The sequence below is a fragment of the Schistocerca nitens genome, chromosome 2, assembly GCF_023898315.1.
Source record: "Schistocerca nitens isolate TAMUIC-IGC-003100 chromosome 2, iqSchNite1.1, whole genome shotgun sequence".
NCBI lineage: Eukaryota > Metazoa > Arthropoda > Insecta > Orthoptera > Acrididae > Schistocerca > Schistocerca nitens.
The window spans coordinates 723,208,722-723,224,309 of NC_064615.1; the positions used below are offsets into that span (position 1 = coordinate 723,208,722).

The window sequence follows — 15,588 nt, forward strand, 5'->3', positions numbered from 1 at the left end:
AGTGTACCTGATGAGACTCAAACAGAATCTTAACAATTACACAATGCAACCACTCTGTAAAAAATGTTACTATCCTTCAACCTACAGACTATAACACGAAATTCTGATTTCTTTTTTTCTTTTTCTTTTTTGTCGATTACTTACAAATGAGGGCTCACCAGGCTGAACGACTGCAATGTGTGATTCCTTGGACCTTAAGATACACCAGCATACAGGTTGTTTCAAAAAGTTTATCTCACCTCTAGGGACCTCTCCTTGTTAGATTGCAAAAAGGTATTCCGACTACAGACAGCTGCCAAGAAGTCATCGTAGGGAGTAGTATGAAGATAACTGAGGAAAGTAAGAGTCATTTCTATGCCGTATTCAGATATGTTTGTGCTACATTTCAAGTCGGCTCAGGATTTCTTAGTACAATGATGTATTATGTTTATTTCAGACATTACTCCACTATGAGCTAAATCTACTACCTTGTCACTCAAGATGGCTTATCAATAACACGTGAAGAACAAATAAATACATAAATTCTTTTGATGTGGTTTTCTTGACTCATCCGGTAAACTGTTTCAAAAAACCACAAAGTGTGTGTCTGTCCATCCAATCGAAGCATCAATTCTAAATATAAGTGAAGTTGAGGTGCTGTTACAGTACAGAAAAGCATACATAAATTATGTCAAAGCTGTTTCAAAAAGGGAAAATATTATTCCACAGAAAATTTGTCCCTTGCACTCCTTTTATTGTAGTTGTCTCTTCTGCAACTCAACTAACAGAAAACCCATGGAAATATGGTTCAGCTCACATCTCTCCAATCATCTTCCAGTCCCCTGCTCTTGCTAGCACAATTGTATATCCAGTTTCTATTCATTCATCATCTTTTATCTTCTGTTTTCCATCCTCATATTCAGTTTATATTTTGTGCATCTAGTTGAAGGTGGAAACTTAAACACACTATTCTTTCTTCACTTGTGAAGGATGATTGTTTTTAGCTAACATGAAGAAAACTTGCTTCCTATGGGCTAACAGTTCTAGCATTAATGACATAACAGGTTAGGTTTTCCTTCCTCTGACTGATTTCCAAAACAATTTTAATTTTTATGTTGTTGCTTTCAAAAAATAACTGTCTACTGGAATTTCTACTTATACTTTTGATACTACTTATCTGCTTTACTCCTATCAGAATTTTATGCATAAGTAATATCATTGTGCCTGAAACTGTTTCGTGTATTTTACAATCCATTTCTACTATTATTCAGTTCACAGTTTGAATCTTTAAAAGCTAATGCAATTCATACAAAGAAGTAATGTTTATAAACTGCAAAATACATTAGATTAAGAGAAAGTAATTTAAATAAAACATTTCAGTTTCTTGTTTTGTTAAAAAAATTGTTACTGACTTTTCAAAACAAATTAATGTTTGTTTTGTAACTAACCAAAAATTGCAGACAATTTTTGGTGTGAGTCATTCTGTTCCAACTGTTTGTCTTCTGCTTTTCGACATTAAGTAACAAAACCAACATCTAAAAAGTTTGAAATAGTTACCTTCATAGATTTTTCCATCTTTATTTTTAATATAGAAATCATTGTTTTCGGCATCATTGTGCAGGAAGTAGCTGTTATCCCTTTTGACATGAGGATCTACAATGGCAACTAATTTTCTTCCTTTTGCAGTTAAATTATTAATCATTTCAGTTGGCTGAGAGAAACGCCTGGAGTCCCATGTAAAATACCTAAAAAGCAGTAAAGCCTTGAGGTTATCCACTCTCTCATGATCTTTAATGTCTAACATAACAAATCGATTGAAACTATACATAAATACACTAAAAATTATAATTTACTAGGCAAATGTAAATCAAAAATAAAATTATTCATAATCTGTAAAGTGTGAGTTTCAAATATCATGCAAGCCTAAAAACTCATGTTGATAAACAGTAAGCGAATATTTTCTCAGTACAATTACATAAAGAGAGGTTTTTTTTAAAATATTTCTTCGCTCACCCACACCAACAAGTGAGCAGTCTCCTTACAGTGTGGTACAAACGGCACCACCTTCACTCCCCTAGGTCAGCTCACCACATTTCATAGGGCATTGAGAAATGTATGGGCATGTGATCATTGCTACTGAACACTCCTTTCATGGAAAGAGGTCACTTGGACTGATGAGTTTTGGTACATACTGGTACACAATGATGGTAGAGCACCAAAACAACATAAACCACATGAACATGTGGTGGAGATATTCTATCATGGAATATCTTTATACAGAAGATGGGAATAGGTCCGCGATATACCTTGCAGCATCTCCTGCAGGCATACAATACAGGAATCTACTGTCCAGTTATGTGGCATCCATTAGTTGAGCTACAGCACCATAAAGGTGACATGCACCTTTAAAAAGATAATATACCCAAACTGCTACCAAACTGTTGTTGTATAATTTGTAGAATACTCCACATGTAGTACAGAAGCCAGGCCACCTGACTTCAGTCCCACGCAGTACATATGGAGGCGCCATTGAGCAAGATGGGAGAACCTCAGATCCAGTTCCGACTACCTCCATGAGATGTTGGCAGTAGTTGAGTGGTCTTGGATCAGTGTGGCTCCCAAGCACCTTTAATCTCTTGGGCAGCCCACTGCATGGTGCATTTCTGCCATCGTTGGGCAGGTATGCTTCACTCTACTAGGCAGGTCTGTGTAATTCAACTGCTCATGAGTGTATTTTGGATCTACTAACACCAACACAAATAGTTGACAGAATATGAAGTGGTCAGATGTATGAAATTATGAGACAGAGTTGCTGGCTATTATGTGCCACAGATGGAAAAAAATTAGTACTTCTGAGAGACAAATATAAAAGAACATGACACTATCCTAGATTTATGAATTATTTGTTACACCCTCAGAGAGAAGATAGGGAAAAGTTGGGATAGGTTAGAAAGGAAAGGCAGATCACTTAGGCTCCACGATGAGAGGACATGTTATAACACTATTATTCAGTCCGTCATCTCGCTTATAAAAATCTTTTTGCCTCAAAAATTTGTCATGACAGTGATATGCAAAGATTATATGGAAAGTGTGATATATGTGATGTTAAAATGCTTTGCTAATGTATGTTTGTAACTTATGTAAAGAAATATGTGAAATGTGTAATTTACTAAATAATATTTTGTCATGGATTAATGAAATGAAAATGTTCTTGCAAGTTGTCATTGTATAACATGGTACATGCTTAGGGAGAAAATGTAGGATGTGTGTTATGTAAAAGATGGAGTGCTTTGTACTGTACAGAAGTTACTGTGGGAAGCACAAAAGGTGGCCTGGGTTTTTGGTGCACTACCTGTAGAGTGAGAAGGAATGAGAGGACACAGTCTGTAGACAGCAGTGAAAGAGGCAACACTCAGAAGAAGCAGGGGATGCCTTGCCTGGAAATTGTTGCACAATAGTCTCGGATGACAATTGCTGCATTATTACGACCTTAGTACAGGTCATTGGACTATGTTATGGATGTTAAAATGAAAAGAAGAAGAATTAATTAGTCCATACTTCAAGAAACTTGTACACCATACCATGGGTACTGTAGCCGCCATTACTATCTGCACACCCAATGATTACAGCCAACAAGTTACGAACTTTATAATTAGAGTTGTAGAAGCATTAGCCATTATTTAAAATTAATTGTTTTTGAATAATTATTGTGCAAAACATAAAAATTGGTTCACCCTGTTATTTTATTCCTAATCATTCACCTATATAGGGTTCTTTCTTGGTGTTTGATTATGCCTGTATATAATTGTTGCATACTAACTTTTAAAGTGCTAGTAAAAGTACTGTATGACTTATGTAGTAGAAATGATGAAGTGAATTTTGCTTTAGTACGGAAGTAGCTGTTTCCATAAAAATTTAATGATTTTAATATTCTTACTCTCTTTGTGGTAATAGGTACAGTGAAAGTGAAAAAATAAGTTCTGCTAAAAAAAGTCAAACTTGTCATATATAAACAATGAGGTCTTGCAAATTTAAGTCTTGAGTAAAGTAAAGATAAAATTCTTTAAGTTATAAATGAAATTCAGTGAAGTACAAAGTACTGTAAAAAGAAAGTTGCTTATGTGGCTCACTAACACTGAAGTAGGGTTGCGTAAAAATACTGAATGACAATATAGAGTTATCACACCCTACCTTTGGATTTTGATGGATTATTTGTTAAGAGAAAGGTATAAACAAAGTGTCTTAACACATTTAAATGTCTGTATTACACTATTAGAATATTTAAGTACACAAAATACAAACACAGAAGTCCCTCCTGGCCAAATTGTTTTTTAGCACATAGTGACGATTAAAAAATCATGGGCTTTCTAGATCAGAACTATGTATGTATGTGGGTGTAGCAGCTGAAAGATTCCTGTGTATTTCTCAGAACCATAACCTGAAAAGTTATATTTATTTGTGAAGTTATGTTAGGGAACAGCAGAAAGTAGGCCAAATTTACTTCTGCTTTTCTGAAACTTAACCATTTCTTTGTCTACTTAGGCTGGTGACTGTAAATAAATTCGACAAACCACTTAATGATCTTGGTACAGGAAGGTCCTAGCTTCAGTGTTATCCCATTTTTACTGTGTTCTTTGTAACAACTAGAAAATTCTTAGAAAAGAACTAATAGTCTGATTTCCATACCCATTAGCGACACTTCACGGTCAAAGCCTGTAAAAGGGTGTAACAGTGCTGGTGTAAGCTGGTGCCAGCATACCAGGCAGCAAAGAGGTTGCGAGAAGATCGATAGAGGCCGAAGACAGACTCTCACGAAACGTGTCACCAATGCCCTCTTGGCCGCCAGTATTTAGATCACCGCTGCAGTTTGTTCCAGTCTGTCACCCAGTGAATCACAGAGACATCAGTTACAGCCCAGTCACTTGCAGTCACACAACTGCAGGCAGCACATAGCGACCAGAGTAGTGTTCATAGCGGACTTTTACTTCACCAGTGGGGATGCTAATGTGGTCTATTACGGAGAGCTTGAACTACAGCACCTGGACTATCTTGAGTTAATTAATTTTCTAATCTTATGAATAACGTACCGAGTTAATATAAGTGTGCGGTTTATGTTATAGAAGAGGATACCGGCCACCAAACAACATCTACTCCATGCTTCCCTTGGTACAGCTCTACAGTGACAACGAGACAACATAAAAAATGGAAACGAGTATAATTCAGTGCAGATTGTGCTTGCTTCTCTTGTGTTTCAGATTGCAGAGGTGATCATGGTTCACAGTTCTAATCAAATTTCCCTTTTCGGAGGCTTTGCTTGCTTTTTTTTTTTTTTTCTGTAACATATTTGTGTAAACCATGGCTAACCTGCCCCCTCCACCCCCTGCCCCTGCGCCTAAGCCGCAGACGGCCACTGTGATGGATCTAACACAAGCTTTTCAGTTTCAGAACCAACAAATTGCTGCTTTGTTGATGACAGTACGACAACTTCTGGCTGCACAAGTCACGTCGGCTGCACAACGAGAACAACAACAACCACCAACTGACTAGCCCAACAAGTGCCGCCGACCAGCATACCAACGTTCCGGCAATTTAACGGCACCGAAGAGGAATGGCTCAAATACCTGACAGTTAGTTCCAAGCACATCGTAATTTTACTGTCTACAAGGTCCTGTAAAACTACAATACTTCGTTTCGATTGTGGCGTCCCCAGTGTTCAGGTTAATACAGAAACTATTCCCAACTGTGTCTCCCGACGAACTCAGTTATGACCAAGTAATTGCTGCATTAACTCAATATTATGATCAGCAAGTCCAAGCAGCTGCAGCCAGATATCAGCTCTTTTGCTTGCAGAAAAAGCCAGAATAGATGTACTGCTAGTGGTACACGGAACTAATGGGAATGACTAGGGAGTGTAAATTCAATTGTAGTTGTGGCAACTTTTACAGTGATTTAATGATTAGAGATGCTATAACATTCAATGTCCTCGATAGTAAGGAACAGAGCCTAAAGTACTCTGATCCATCACTTCCTCAAGTGTTGAAAATCTTAAAGCAATATGACTCCAGCCGATAAGTTTGACTGACCAGGCCCCAATTTGTCGAGTCGAGTTGCCCCCTTCCTCACGACCGCTCCAAGCAGCCTCTACATTGAGTACCTACACAGCTGTGCGGACAGCCACATAAACATGTAAACAGGCCTGTGAATTCAGTGAAGTCTTGTCCTACATGTTTTGCTCACCACAACACAATGTGTTGTATGTGTGGAAAAGAAGGCCATGTCCAAGCAGTTTGTTTGCAATGGCACAAAAATGCCAATTTTGCCTGCTCCCAGAAAAAACAAGCTCGTACCCATGCAGTGAACATTGTGTTTTCTAAACCTACAACAGGTTCTGACAAAAGTAAGATTAAGATTATGCCTCATTCTCGCCCTAGAGCTATGCAATGACGTTCTAACCAAATATTTGTCTCATTACGCATTGCTGGCAATCGTGTTAACTTTCAGTTTGACACAGGTGCCTCGGTAACTTTGTTTAATCATGCCACGTACAAACAGTTAGGCTCACCATGCCTTTCTAAATCAAGTGCTCGTTGGAGGTTGTTTGTGGGAGGAGACCAAACAGCGAGGTCATCGGTCTCATCGGATTAAGGAAGGATGGGGAAGGAAGTCAACCATGCCCTTGCAGAGGAATAAACCCAGTATTTGCCTGGAGCGATTTAGGGAATTACAACATTTTCGGTTTAGATGCCTTTGATCTGTTTGGCCTTAGCAACCAAGACAATGCATTTTCCATATCAGCTTGTGATCCAAAAGAAAGTGTCGCCAGCTTGGTTAAAGAATTTCCTGAACTATTTTCAGGAGGAATGGAAAAAGCTAATAACTTTGTAGTGCATGTTATATTTTCTAGGTCCGGACCATTCCAATTGCTTTACGAGACAAAGTAGCCAGTTAATTCAAAGAATTACAAGATAATGGTGTGACAGTGTAATTGCTCCCTTTCAAGCTAGTCAGTGGGCAAATCCTCTCGTTTTGTTGCCTAAGCCTTCCGGTCACATCTGCATTTGTGTTGACTTCAAGTCTACAGTCAACCCACAGACAGTAGTTGACACTTATCCATTAGCTTGCCCTGAGGAAATCATGGACAGCCTTGGTGCGGGATGTTACTTTTCTAAGATAGATATGTGTGATGCATACTTGCAAATTACATTGGACGAAGAATCACAGAAATTGTTTGTTGTAAATACACACTTAGGACTATTCAAGTATTTGTGTTTGCCCTTTGGCAGTGCTTTGGCACCTGCCATTTTTCAGTGTTGCTTGGAGCAGCTGATTGCAAAAGTGCAATTTTGTTCAAACTACCTTGATGATATTGTCGTCTCAGGCTGTATGCCAGAGGAACACAGTGCCAATTACGCCGGCCGGAGTGGCCGAGCGGTTAAAGGCGCTACAGTCTGGAACCGCACGACCGCTACGGTCGCAGGTTCGAATCCTGCCTCGGGCATGGATGATGACCACAGCAGTTGAGTCCCATAGTGCTCAGAGCCATTTTTGAACAGTGCCAATTTGTGTACTCTTTCTCGAGTGTTGTCAGAAGCAGGACTCAAGTATTGTCTCAAAAGTGCGATTTTTTTTTCAAACTGAACTCAAGTACTTTGGTCATATGATAAACAGTCTGGGTGTGCACCCCCTCCAATCTCATTTGCTTGCAATCCCTGACCTGCCTGTTCCTCACAATGTATCTGAACTGCAGCCAGTACTAGGCCACATGACATACTACAATCGGTTCATACTGAATGCTGCTCAGATTGTAGCTCTATTGCATCATTTGCATTGGAAATATGAAATTGTGTACAGACCTATGGCAAAGCATGGCAATGCAGGCGCCCTATTCCACCTTCCAATTGGCCCAGACTCTGATTGTGATGAATCTGCTGCATCTTGTTGCCAAATCAATGTGCAGGACTCAGAATTGCTGGAAACTTTTCCCTTGCACTATGGAAAAACTGCACAGATCACAGAAGCAGAACTACATCTCAAGATTTTGTTGCATTACATCTGAACGTCTTCGCCTTACTCACTGAACAGTATCCAGAAATCAGTTGTTTGCTGATATTTTGCACGTTGGCATAACCCTTCAGTTCAACAATGTGTGACTGAAAATGACAGTGGACAATAGCATGTGCTTATTCCCAAAGTATTACAAAAGGATGTGTTGTGACTGCTCCACCAGAACACTGGGGAATTGTTTGCACTAAACAGTTAGTGTGATGGCACTGTACTTGGGAGGGCATAGACGCCCAAATTGAACAGATGATGTCAGTGTCGTGCATGTGGGGAAAACCAATCCACTCCGCCACAGATATTCTCAGCTTGACCTAAGACTCAATCGCCATGACAAGGAGTGCACACAGACTTCGCAGGGCCATTCTGAAACACTCATTGGCTCATAGTGGTAGATTCTTTTAGCAAGTTCCCATTGGTGGTGCCTATAAACTCTACATCATGTAGCCCCATTCAAGTGTTGTCATCGATGTTTTGCGTAGGAGGTTTGCCAGAAGTACTTGTGTCGGACAACGGACAACAGTTCACTTCACATGATTCTGAACAGTTTTGTGAATGAAATGGCATTTGTCATCAAACAAGTGTTCCGTTTCACCCACAGTCCAATGGAGAAGCAGAATGCTTCGTATGCACTTTCAAGCAACAGACGGCCAAGCTTTGCTCCACTCACACACAGGAAAAGGCACTGTAACTCTTTCACGCCAGCTATTGCTCCCACCCTTGAGACTGATAATCACTGGTGCAACTTCTGCAAGGCTGCCGCCATTGGATGGGGTGCTACACCCACCACAGCATCCGGCACTGCCAATGGTCCGCAAGTATCACTTTACGCCACGGGATATCATTCTCTCCAGGGTTTATGGCAACTGTGGGTGCTGGGAAAGAGGCGTAATCCAGGAATGCATTGGTTCTTATATGTATTTGATTGCAGGTACTAATGGTTTGCAGGTACTAATGGTTTGCAGAGCCCCGCCACCAGAACCAACTCCGCGCATGCCATTTCTTCCCCCAGATCCACAGTTTCACAGGACTGTGTGGCCTTCACATCCGCCCGCTGGTGCCACCAGGGCACCACAGGAGGAGCGGATGGATGATGCACCATCGCCCCTGCATCCCCACTCGCTGACTCCATGGACCTGAACTCACCAACGCTGTCGCCATCATTGCCCCAAGAGACGCCCTCAGGTCTGGACGTGCGACCTGGCAGCAGTTTTCAGGATGATTTTCCTACTGCTTCGCAAGCCAGATGGTGGGGTACAGTTGGAAGTATTCCATCCTCCACGGCTACGGGTCATGGCTCATCTCTATGTCTGGCGTCCTGCCTCCCTTCCCGTTGTTGTTCACAGCCTCAATCCATGACAATAATGCGACATTTCGGGGAGGGAAAGTGTTGGAGGGGAGCAGGAGGAATGTGCTGGTGTAAGCTGGCACCAGAACACCAGGCGTCAAAGAGGTTGCGAGAAGATGGATAGAGGCCAAAGACAGACTCGCATGAAATGCGCCACCAATGCCCTCTCGGCCACCAGTATTTTAGCAGTGGACCAGAGGGCCCAGTCTGTCATCCAGTGAGTCACCGAGACATCAGTTGCAGCCCAGTCACTTGCAATCACAGCCAGTCGCAGGCAACATGTAGTGACCAGAGTAGTGTTCAGAGCAGACTTGAACTTCACCAGCAGTGAGGCTAACGTGGTCTATTACGAAGAGCTTGTACTACAACACTTGGACTATGTTGAGGTAAGTAATTTTCTATCCTTATGAGTAAGGAACCCAGTTAATATATGCGTGCAGTTTGTGTTATAGAAAAGGATACCGGCCACCAAACGACATCCTGTTCTTGCTTCCCACGGTACAGCTCTACAGTGACGAGATGACACAAAAGTAACATTGAATGACAGTTGTGGGAAGCAGGCATGTTTATGATGTGTATACTATATGCACAATTCTCTGTATAATATTGTTACAGATTGTTTTCTCTGGAACAGGACTATTTGTTCTGTTGGCATATAGTATTATATCACCTGTTGTGAGGCTGAAGGGAGAATTGCACAGTGTGTTCACATTGGCACCTTCATCACCTAGAGCCTTTATTAGTCAGGAGTTCTAAACAAGTTAACAGGCTGAACATTGGTGGAAATGTCTCCAATTAATTTCCAGGAATCACTTCAGATTTTTCTCCAATGGAAAAGTTTGGATTGAGATCATACATGAAGAAATAAGCAGACATTGACACACCAACTGCCAAAACAGTGTCATATCAAAATTATTGTATCCGCTGTAAGCCAAATAACATTATGGTCATCATTACTATTAAGTTGGATCAATACAAACAACACTGAAGATTCTGAGAAGAGAGTCAGATCTGTCTACCTGCTTTGACACTATCAGAGGAAAGCTCAGCAAACTGTAGTGGGAGACATTACAAGGAAGACAGAGTCGGACATAGGATTACTCTTAAAATTTTGGGAGCAAACATACATTACATAAAAACATACATAAATATATACATACAACCATACGTATATCTGTATAGACTTGAATATCTAATTTTACCATCACGATCATTATGTACAGAAACCAGATGGCAGTTATAAGAGTCGAGGGGCATGAAAGGGAAGCAGTGGTTGGGAAAGGAGTGAGACAGGGTTGTAGCCTCTCCCCGATCTTATTCAATCTGTATATTGAGCAAGCAGTAAAGGAAGCAAAAGAAAAATTCGGAGTAGGTATTAAAATTCATGGAGAAGAAGTAAAAACTTTGAGGTTTGCCGATGACATTGTAATTCTGTCAGAGACAGCAAAGGACTTGGAAGAGCAGTTGAACGGAATGGACAGTGTCTTGAAAGGAGGATATAAGATGAACATCAACAAAAGCAAAACGAGGATAATGGAATGTAGTCAAATTAAATCAGGTGATGTTGAGGGAATTAGATTAGGAAATGAGACACTTAAAGTAGTAAAGCAGTTTTGCTATTTAGGGAGCAAAATAACTGATGATGGTCGAAGTAGAGAGGATATAAAATGTAGACTGGCAATGGCAAGGAAAGCGTTTCTGAAGAAGAGAAATTTGTTAACATCAAGTATAGATTTAAGCGTCAGGAAGTCGTTTCTGAAAGTATTTGTATGGAGTGTAGCCATGTATGGAAGTGAAACATGGACGATAACTAGTTTGGACAAGAAGAGAATAGAAGCTTTCGAAATGTGGTGCTACAGAAGAATGCTGAAGATAAGGTGGGTAGATCACGTAACTAATGAGGAGGTATTGAATAGAATTGGGGAGAAGAGAAGTTTGTGGCACAACTTGACTAGAAGAAGTGATCGGTTGGTAGGACATGTTTTGAGGCATCAAGGGATCACAAATTTAGCATTGGAGGGCACCGTGGAGGGTAAAAATCGTAGAGGGAGACCAAGAGATGAATACACTAAGCAGATTCAGAAGGATGTAGGTTGCAGTACGTACTGGGAGATGAAGGAGCTTGCACAGGATAGAGTAGCATGGAGAGCTGCATCAAACCAGTCTCAGGACTGAAGACCACAACAACAACGATCATTATGTAAGAAGTATGTGTAAAGGAATCACCAAATTTTTTTTCTGCCAATAATCTTCAGATAGGCAGGAATATAACAACTCACTACAAACTGTCACACAACATTTTTAGCCAACATATGCTTATATACAAGTAGTAGCACTTGCCAGGGCTACGGTGGTGTCTTTCTTATAGATGTGACAGCAGCATCTGGAACTTGCCGAAGAGGGCTGCAGTGATATGCATGGAAAGCTGAGTCTGGCAGCTCAATGTAGCTCTGGCCCACTGTGGGATGGAGTGATATCAAGTGCCTATATTAGTCGGCGCCACGTTTGAAACTGGCACTCCCAGCTTCTTAGAACCTTTGTTTTTGCTCGATATTTCCTACTAAATGTGTACCCCTGCTCTATTAAAATTGTTGCAGTTTATTCTAATCTTAAAAACTTCCTTTATAACGGTATCCCAATATAACGGCGCAGGAGCGAAGACTCTGGAATTTTCAAATTTTAGTTTGTACTAAATGGTAAGACAGTATGGAGCTTTGGTAAGTGAGGTCATATGCCGATTTATTCTGAAAAATATTGTCACATTCTCAAATCAATATAGATGCAAAATATGCAAGGTGAATCTATTGTCCCATTAGGTACATGCAGCTGACACTTCGCCAGTATGTGAGCACTGGACACACACTGCAACAACTGGCAGTGGTCTCAATCTAGACTTTAGCCCACGAGACAAACTAATGTTAACAAAAATATGTTACACAGAGCAACTGATAAATAAAACTTTAGTTTTAATGACAGTTCTAAAGCTGCCACTGCTCTACAGCATTTCTGATGTGCAAGGTCAGCTACAGTATTAATCTGAAGTTGTACAATTTCTGACATTTCAGCTGTAGGGAGCTGGAAACACACACATTGTTGTCATTCAACTTACTTATATTTACAGCACTGTAAGAACTGTAAATAGTAGCAATCGATAATCGATACCAACTACAACTGTGACTGAGTTGAGAAGCACAGACCTCTGAGTACAAAACAGTTCCAAAATGGTTTATGCAGACAATATTATGTTACTTTTAAGTTAATGGTGATTTATGAAGCAGAGGTCACATACAACTTTGCAGCAGGAAGATAATTTGTGTCAAAGAAGTGAATGTTTGAAGGTGGTGTTTAATGAACATACTAAAAAAAAGCCACCTCTACTTGCCAAGTAGGAAAAGTTTCACAAAATGGAGCAGCAGGTTGCTCAGTACATGCAAGAGAAGTGCAGTGAAGGCTTCCCAATTACTTGAGAAATTATCCCAATAAAGGCAGTAGAAATAAGAAAGCATTTTCCAACTGCATATGTTCCAGAATTCAAAGCAAGTACTGGCTGGTGCTCGAGGATGGACAGGGTTTACTTCAAGTCACCGAACAATGCTTGCTCAGTGATTCCCCACAGCATATGGCAAAAACTACTTGCATACAGTGTCATACAATAATTTGAAGGAAACGGCATGACTATTTGCTAGGTCATATGGTAAGCGATGATCAGATGTCTGTTAATTTTGATGTGATGTCAAAGATTACTGTTGATGTGAAGGGGATTAAAAGAGTTTGTATAAGAAGTTCTGGCAATGAAAAAGCCAGATAACAGTAATGCTGGTACACTACCAAGGTGAAGGAAGCTGCCCCCATTAGCCATTCTTTGATAGTGAAAGGAAACCTACTCACAGATATTTTTGATATTTTAAGACGCAAACAAAATGGAATGTTGATAAGTGACCTGCTGCTAGATTGGTTGAAAGTTGTTTGGACCAGAATACTAAACTCTTTGCTTAGCAGAAGGAGAATGGTGCTTGATCCTTTGAGAGGACAACTCAACCAGGAAGGTAAGTATCTGATAGCAAAGAACAACACAGATCTGGTAAGAATTCCTTGCAACATGATATCACAACTTCAAATAATGGATGATGATGTGAACAGACCTTTCGAGGCTCACCTGTGACAGCAATGTAGTGAGTGGTTTCTCCAAGGATACCATGCCTACACTACAGCAGACAGTTAAAGAAACCCTAAATATCTACACTTGGCCACAGGATCCTTACTGCCTATGGCAGAATCTGAAGTGAATCTATTATGAGGGGATTCACAAAAAGTACTACATATCCAATGCTATGGATGGTTCACAAGATGATATGATATGGGAGGAGTGTCAGGAACGAAGAAACACCAGCAGGCTTAAAAATGAAAATAATGATATCAGTGGTGGTGGTGGTGGTGGTCATGGTTAAAAACAGTATACAACAGAATTGTCTGCGAACAAAAAATGAAACAAAGATAAAAATTAAGAGAAACCATTTCCTTTGTTTATTTCTCTTTGTATTATCAAAATGTAGACAATAAATGGCACAAATTTAGAATAGTTATAATGCTAACTCTTTTAGGCATAACTTTTATATCAACAAAAAGCTTATTCATCAGAACAAAATATATTAAATATACAATTTTCTCTGCGAGACTTTAAAAAAAGTGGGGGTCATACTATATTCAGGGTCATCATCTAGTCGAGCAAATTTGGTATTTTGCCAGCCACTTTGCTTTCACTTAAAATGTAAAAATTGAAATTCAATTTCAAATAATAAATTTTATAATAACTTACTTTTTGTTATCAGTGTGCTCTATATCCAACCACATCACATCCATTGGTAGGTTGTATTCATCAAATTTGGCATCAACATTTCTTACATCGTCTTGGTCGTTGTAATTCCATCTTGACTGGTGATATCCTATAGCAAAGTACTAAAAAAAAAATTAAAAGCTTACAAAAATTTCTGTTGTACAAGGAACTACAACATCAACATTCTCTTTAACATGACAGTTATATTCTATACACACTTTTGCAAAATCCTGAAAAAAATTGACATTTCTGTAGTCAGTGCAATCTGTAACTAAGCTTAAGTTATGACTAAACCATTGTCCATCACATACTTTCTCACCAGGCATTACTTCTACACTGTAAGATACTATCTGTGAAGCTTACAAGAATGAGAATAAAGTTTCAGATCATAAAGTGTATTATAAAGGAAGGGGGGGGGGGGGGGGGGGAGAGGGAGAGGGAGAGGGAGAGGGAGAGGCAGAGGCAGAGGCAGAGGCAGAGGCAGAGGCAGAGGCAGAGGCAGAGGCAGAGGATAGTGCCTAAATCTGTCAAAGTTTTAGTTCATACACCAGAATGAAATTTTGTCTCGTAAAGCATTAGGCCTGAAACTTTCTAAAGGTATAGAAGTAGTGCCAGAATTTATCACACCACTATATATACACACTTCAAAAATATTTCCACAACCAGACTGGGGTGAATTTCAATTACACAGAGAATAACATTTGATTACTGAGAAAATATACTGTAAATGATGCTACAGAATGAAAGGCTTAATTCTTTAATTCCAACACATCTTTCTTATTACATCATAAATCCATAACGGCTCTTTGTAGAAAACTGTGGGGTGTGGTTAGGGCAATCTCACATTACATTAGTGTTGTGTTCAAACGAGCTGATCAAATGACAGAACTAGTACACATGACTTAGTTGCTACAGCGAAGTGCACATGAAGTGCCAGCGTAAATACTACACCTTTCTTAATCAATGATCTCAGCTGCAGCTGTCCTGTGAAGGGGGGTGACTATGTCAGTTGACACTCTGCGTGCCTAATCATCCATGATAAACTATGAATCCACAAGTTTCACTGAAAAGATTCTGCCACTATACACCAGTTCCTGGGTCATCACTGATGAGTTACAGAAATCACCATCAACCTGCTGGCCAACTGGAGGCTTGACCAGCAAGGCAAAGGAGCTGTTTGTCACCCTCCGCCATTGTAAGGTGGAGCCATTGTTGCTGCTCACCCCAATTACTGCAACCAACACTGATGCTGTTGCCTGTCTCATAGCTGGAAGTTGCGAGTTGAACTTTGTATGGCAACAAGTATTTCAGGCTAGGGTGTAGGTCAAGTCTCCTGGATGCATGTCTTTGATGTCAATGAGAGCACTTC

General features: G+C 40.0%; 1 protein-coding gene across 1 annotated transcript in view; it reads right to left on the reverse strand.

Annotated features, from left to right (window-relative positions):
• The window catches only part of LOC126236903 (neutral alpha-glucosidase AB), a 126,790-nt gene that overhangs the window by 65,744 nt on the left and 45,458 nt on the right, over nucleotides 1-15,588 (reverse strand). The window contains exons 8-9 of the mRNA XM_049946552.1: nucleotides 14,202-14,341; nucleotides 1,537-1,724 (exon numbers count right to left, since the gene is read on the reverse strand). Of these exons, the coding sequence (XP_049802509.1) occupies nucleotides 1,537-1,724; nucleotides 14,202-14,341 (328 nt within the window). The remainder of the gene's footprint in view (nucleotides 1-1,536; nucleotides 1,725-14,201; nucleotides 14,342-15,588) is intronic.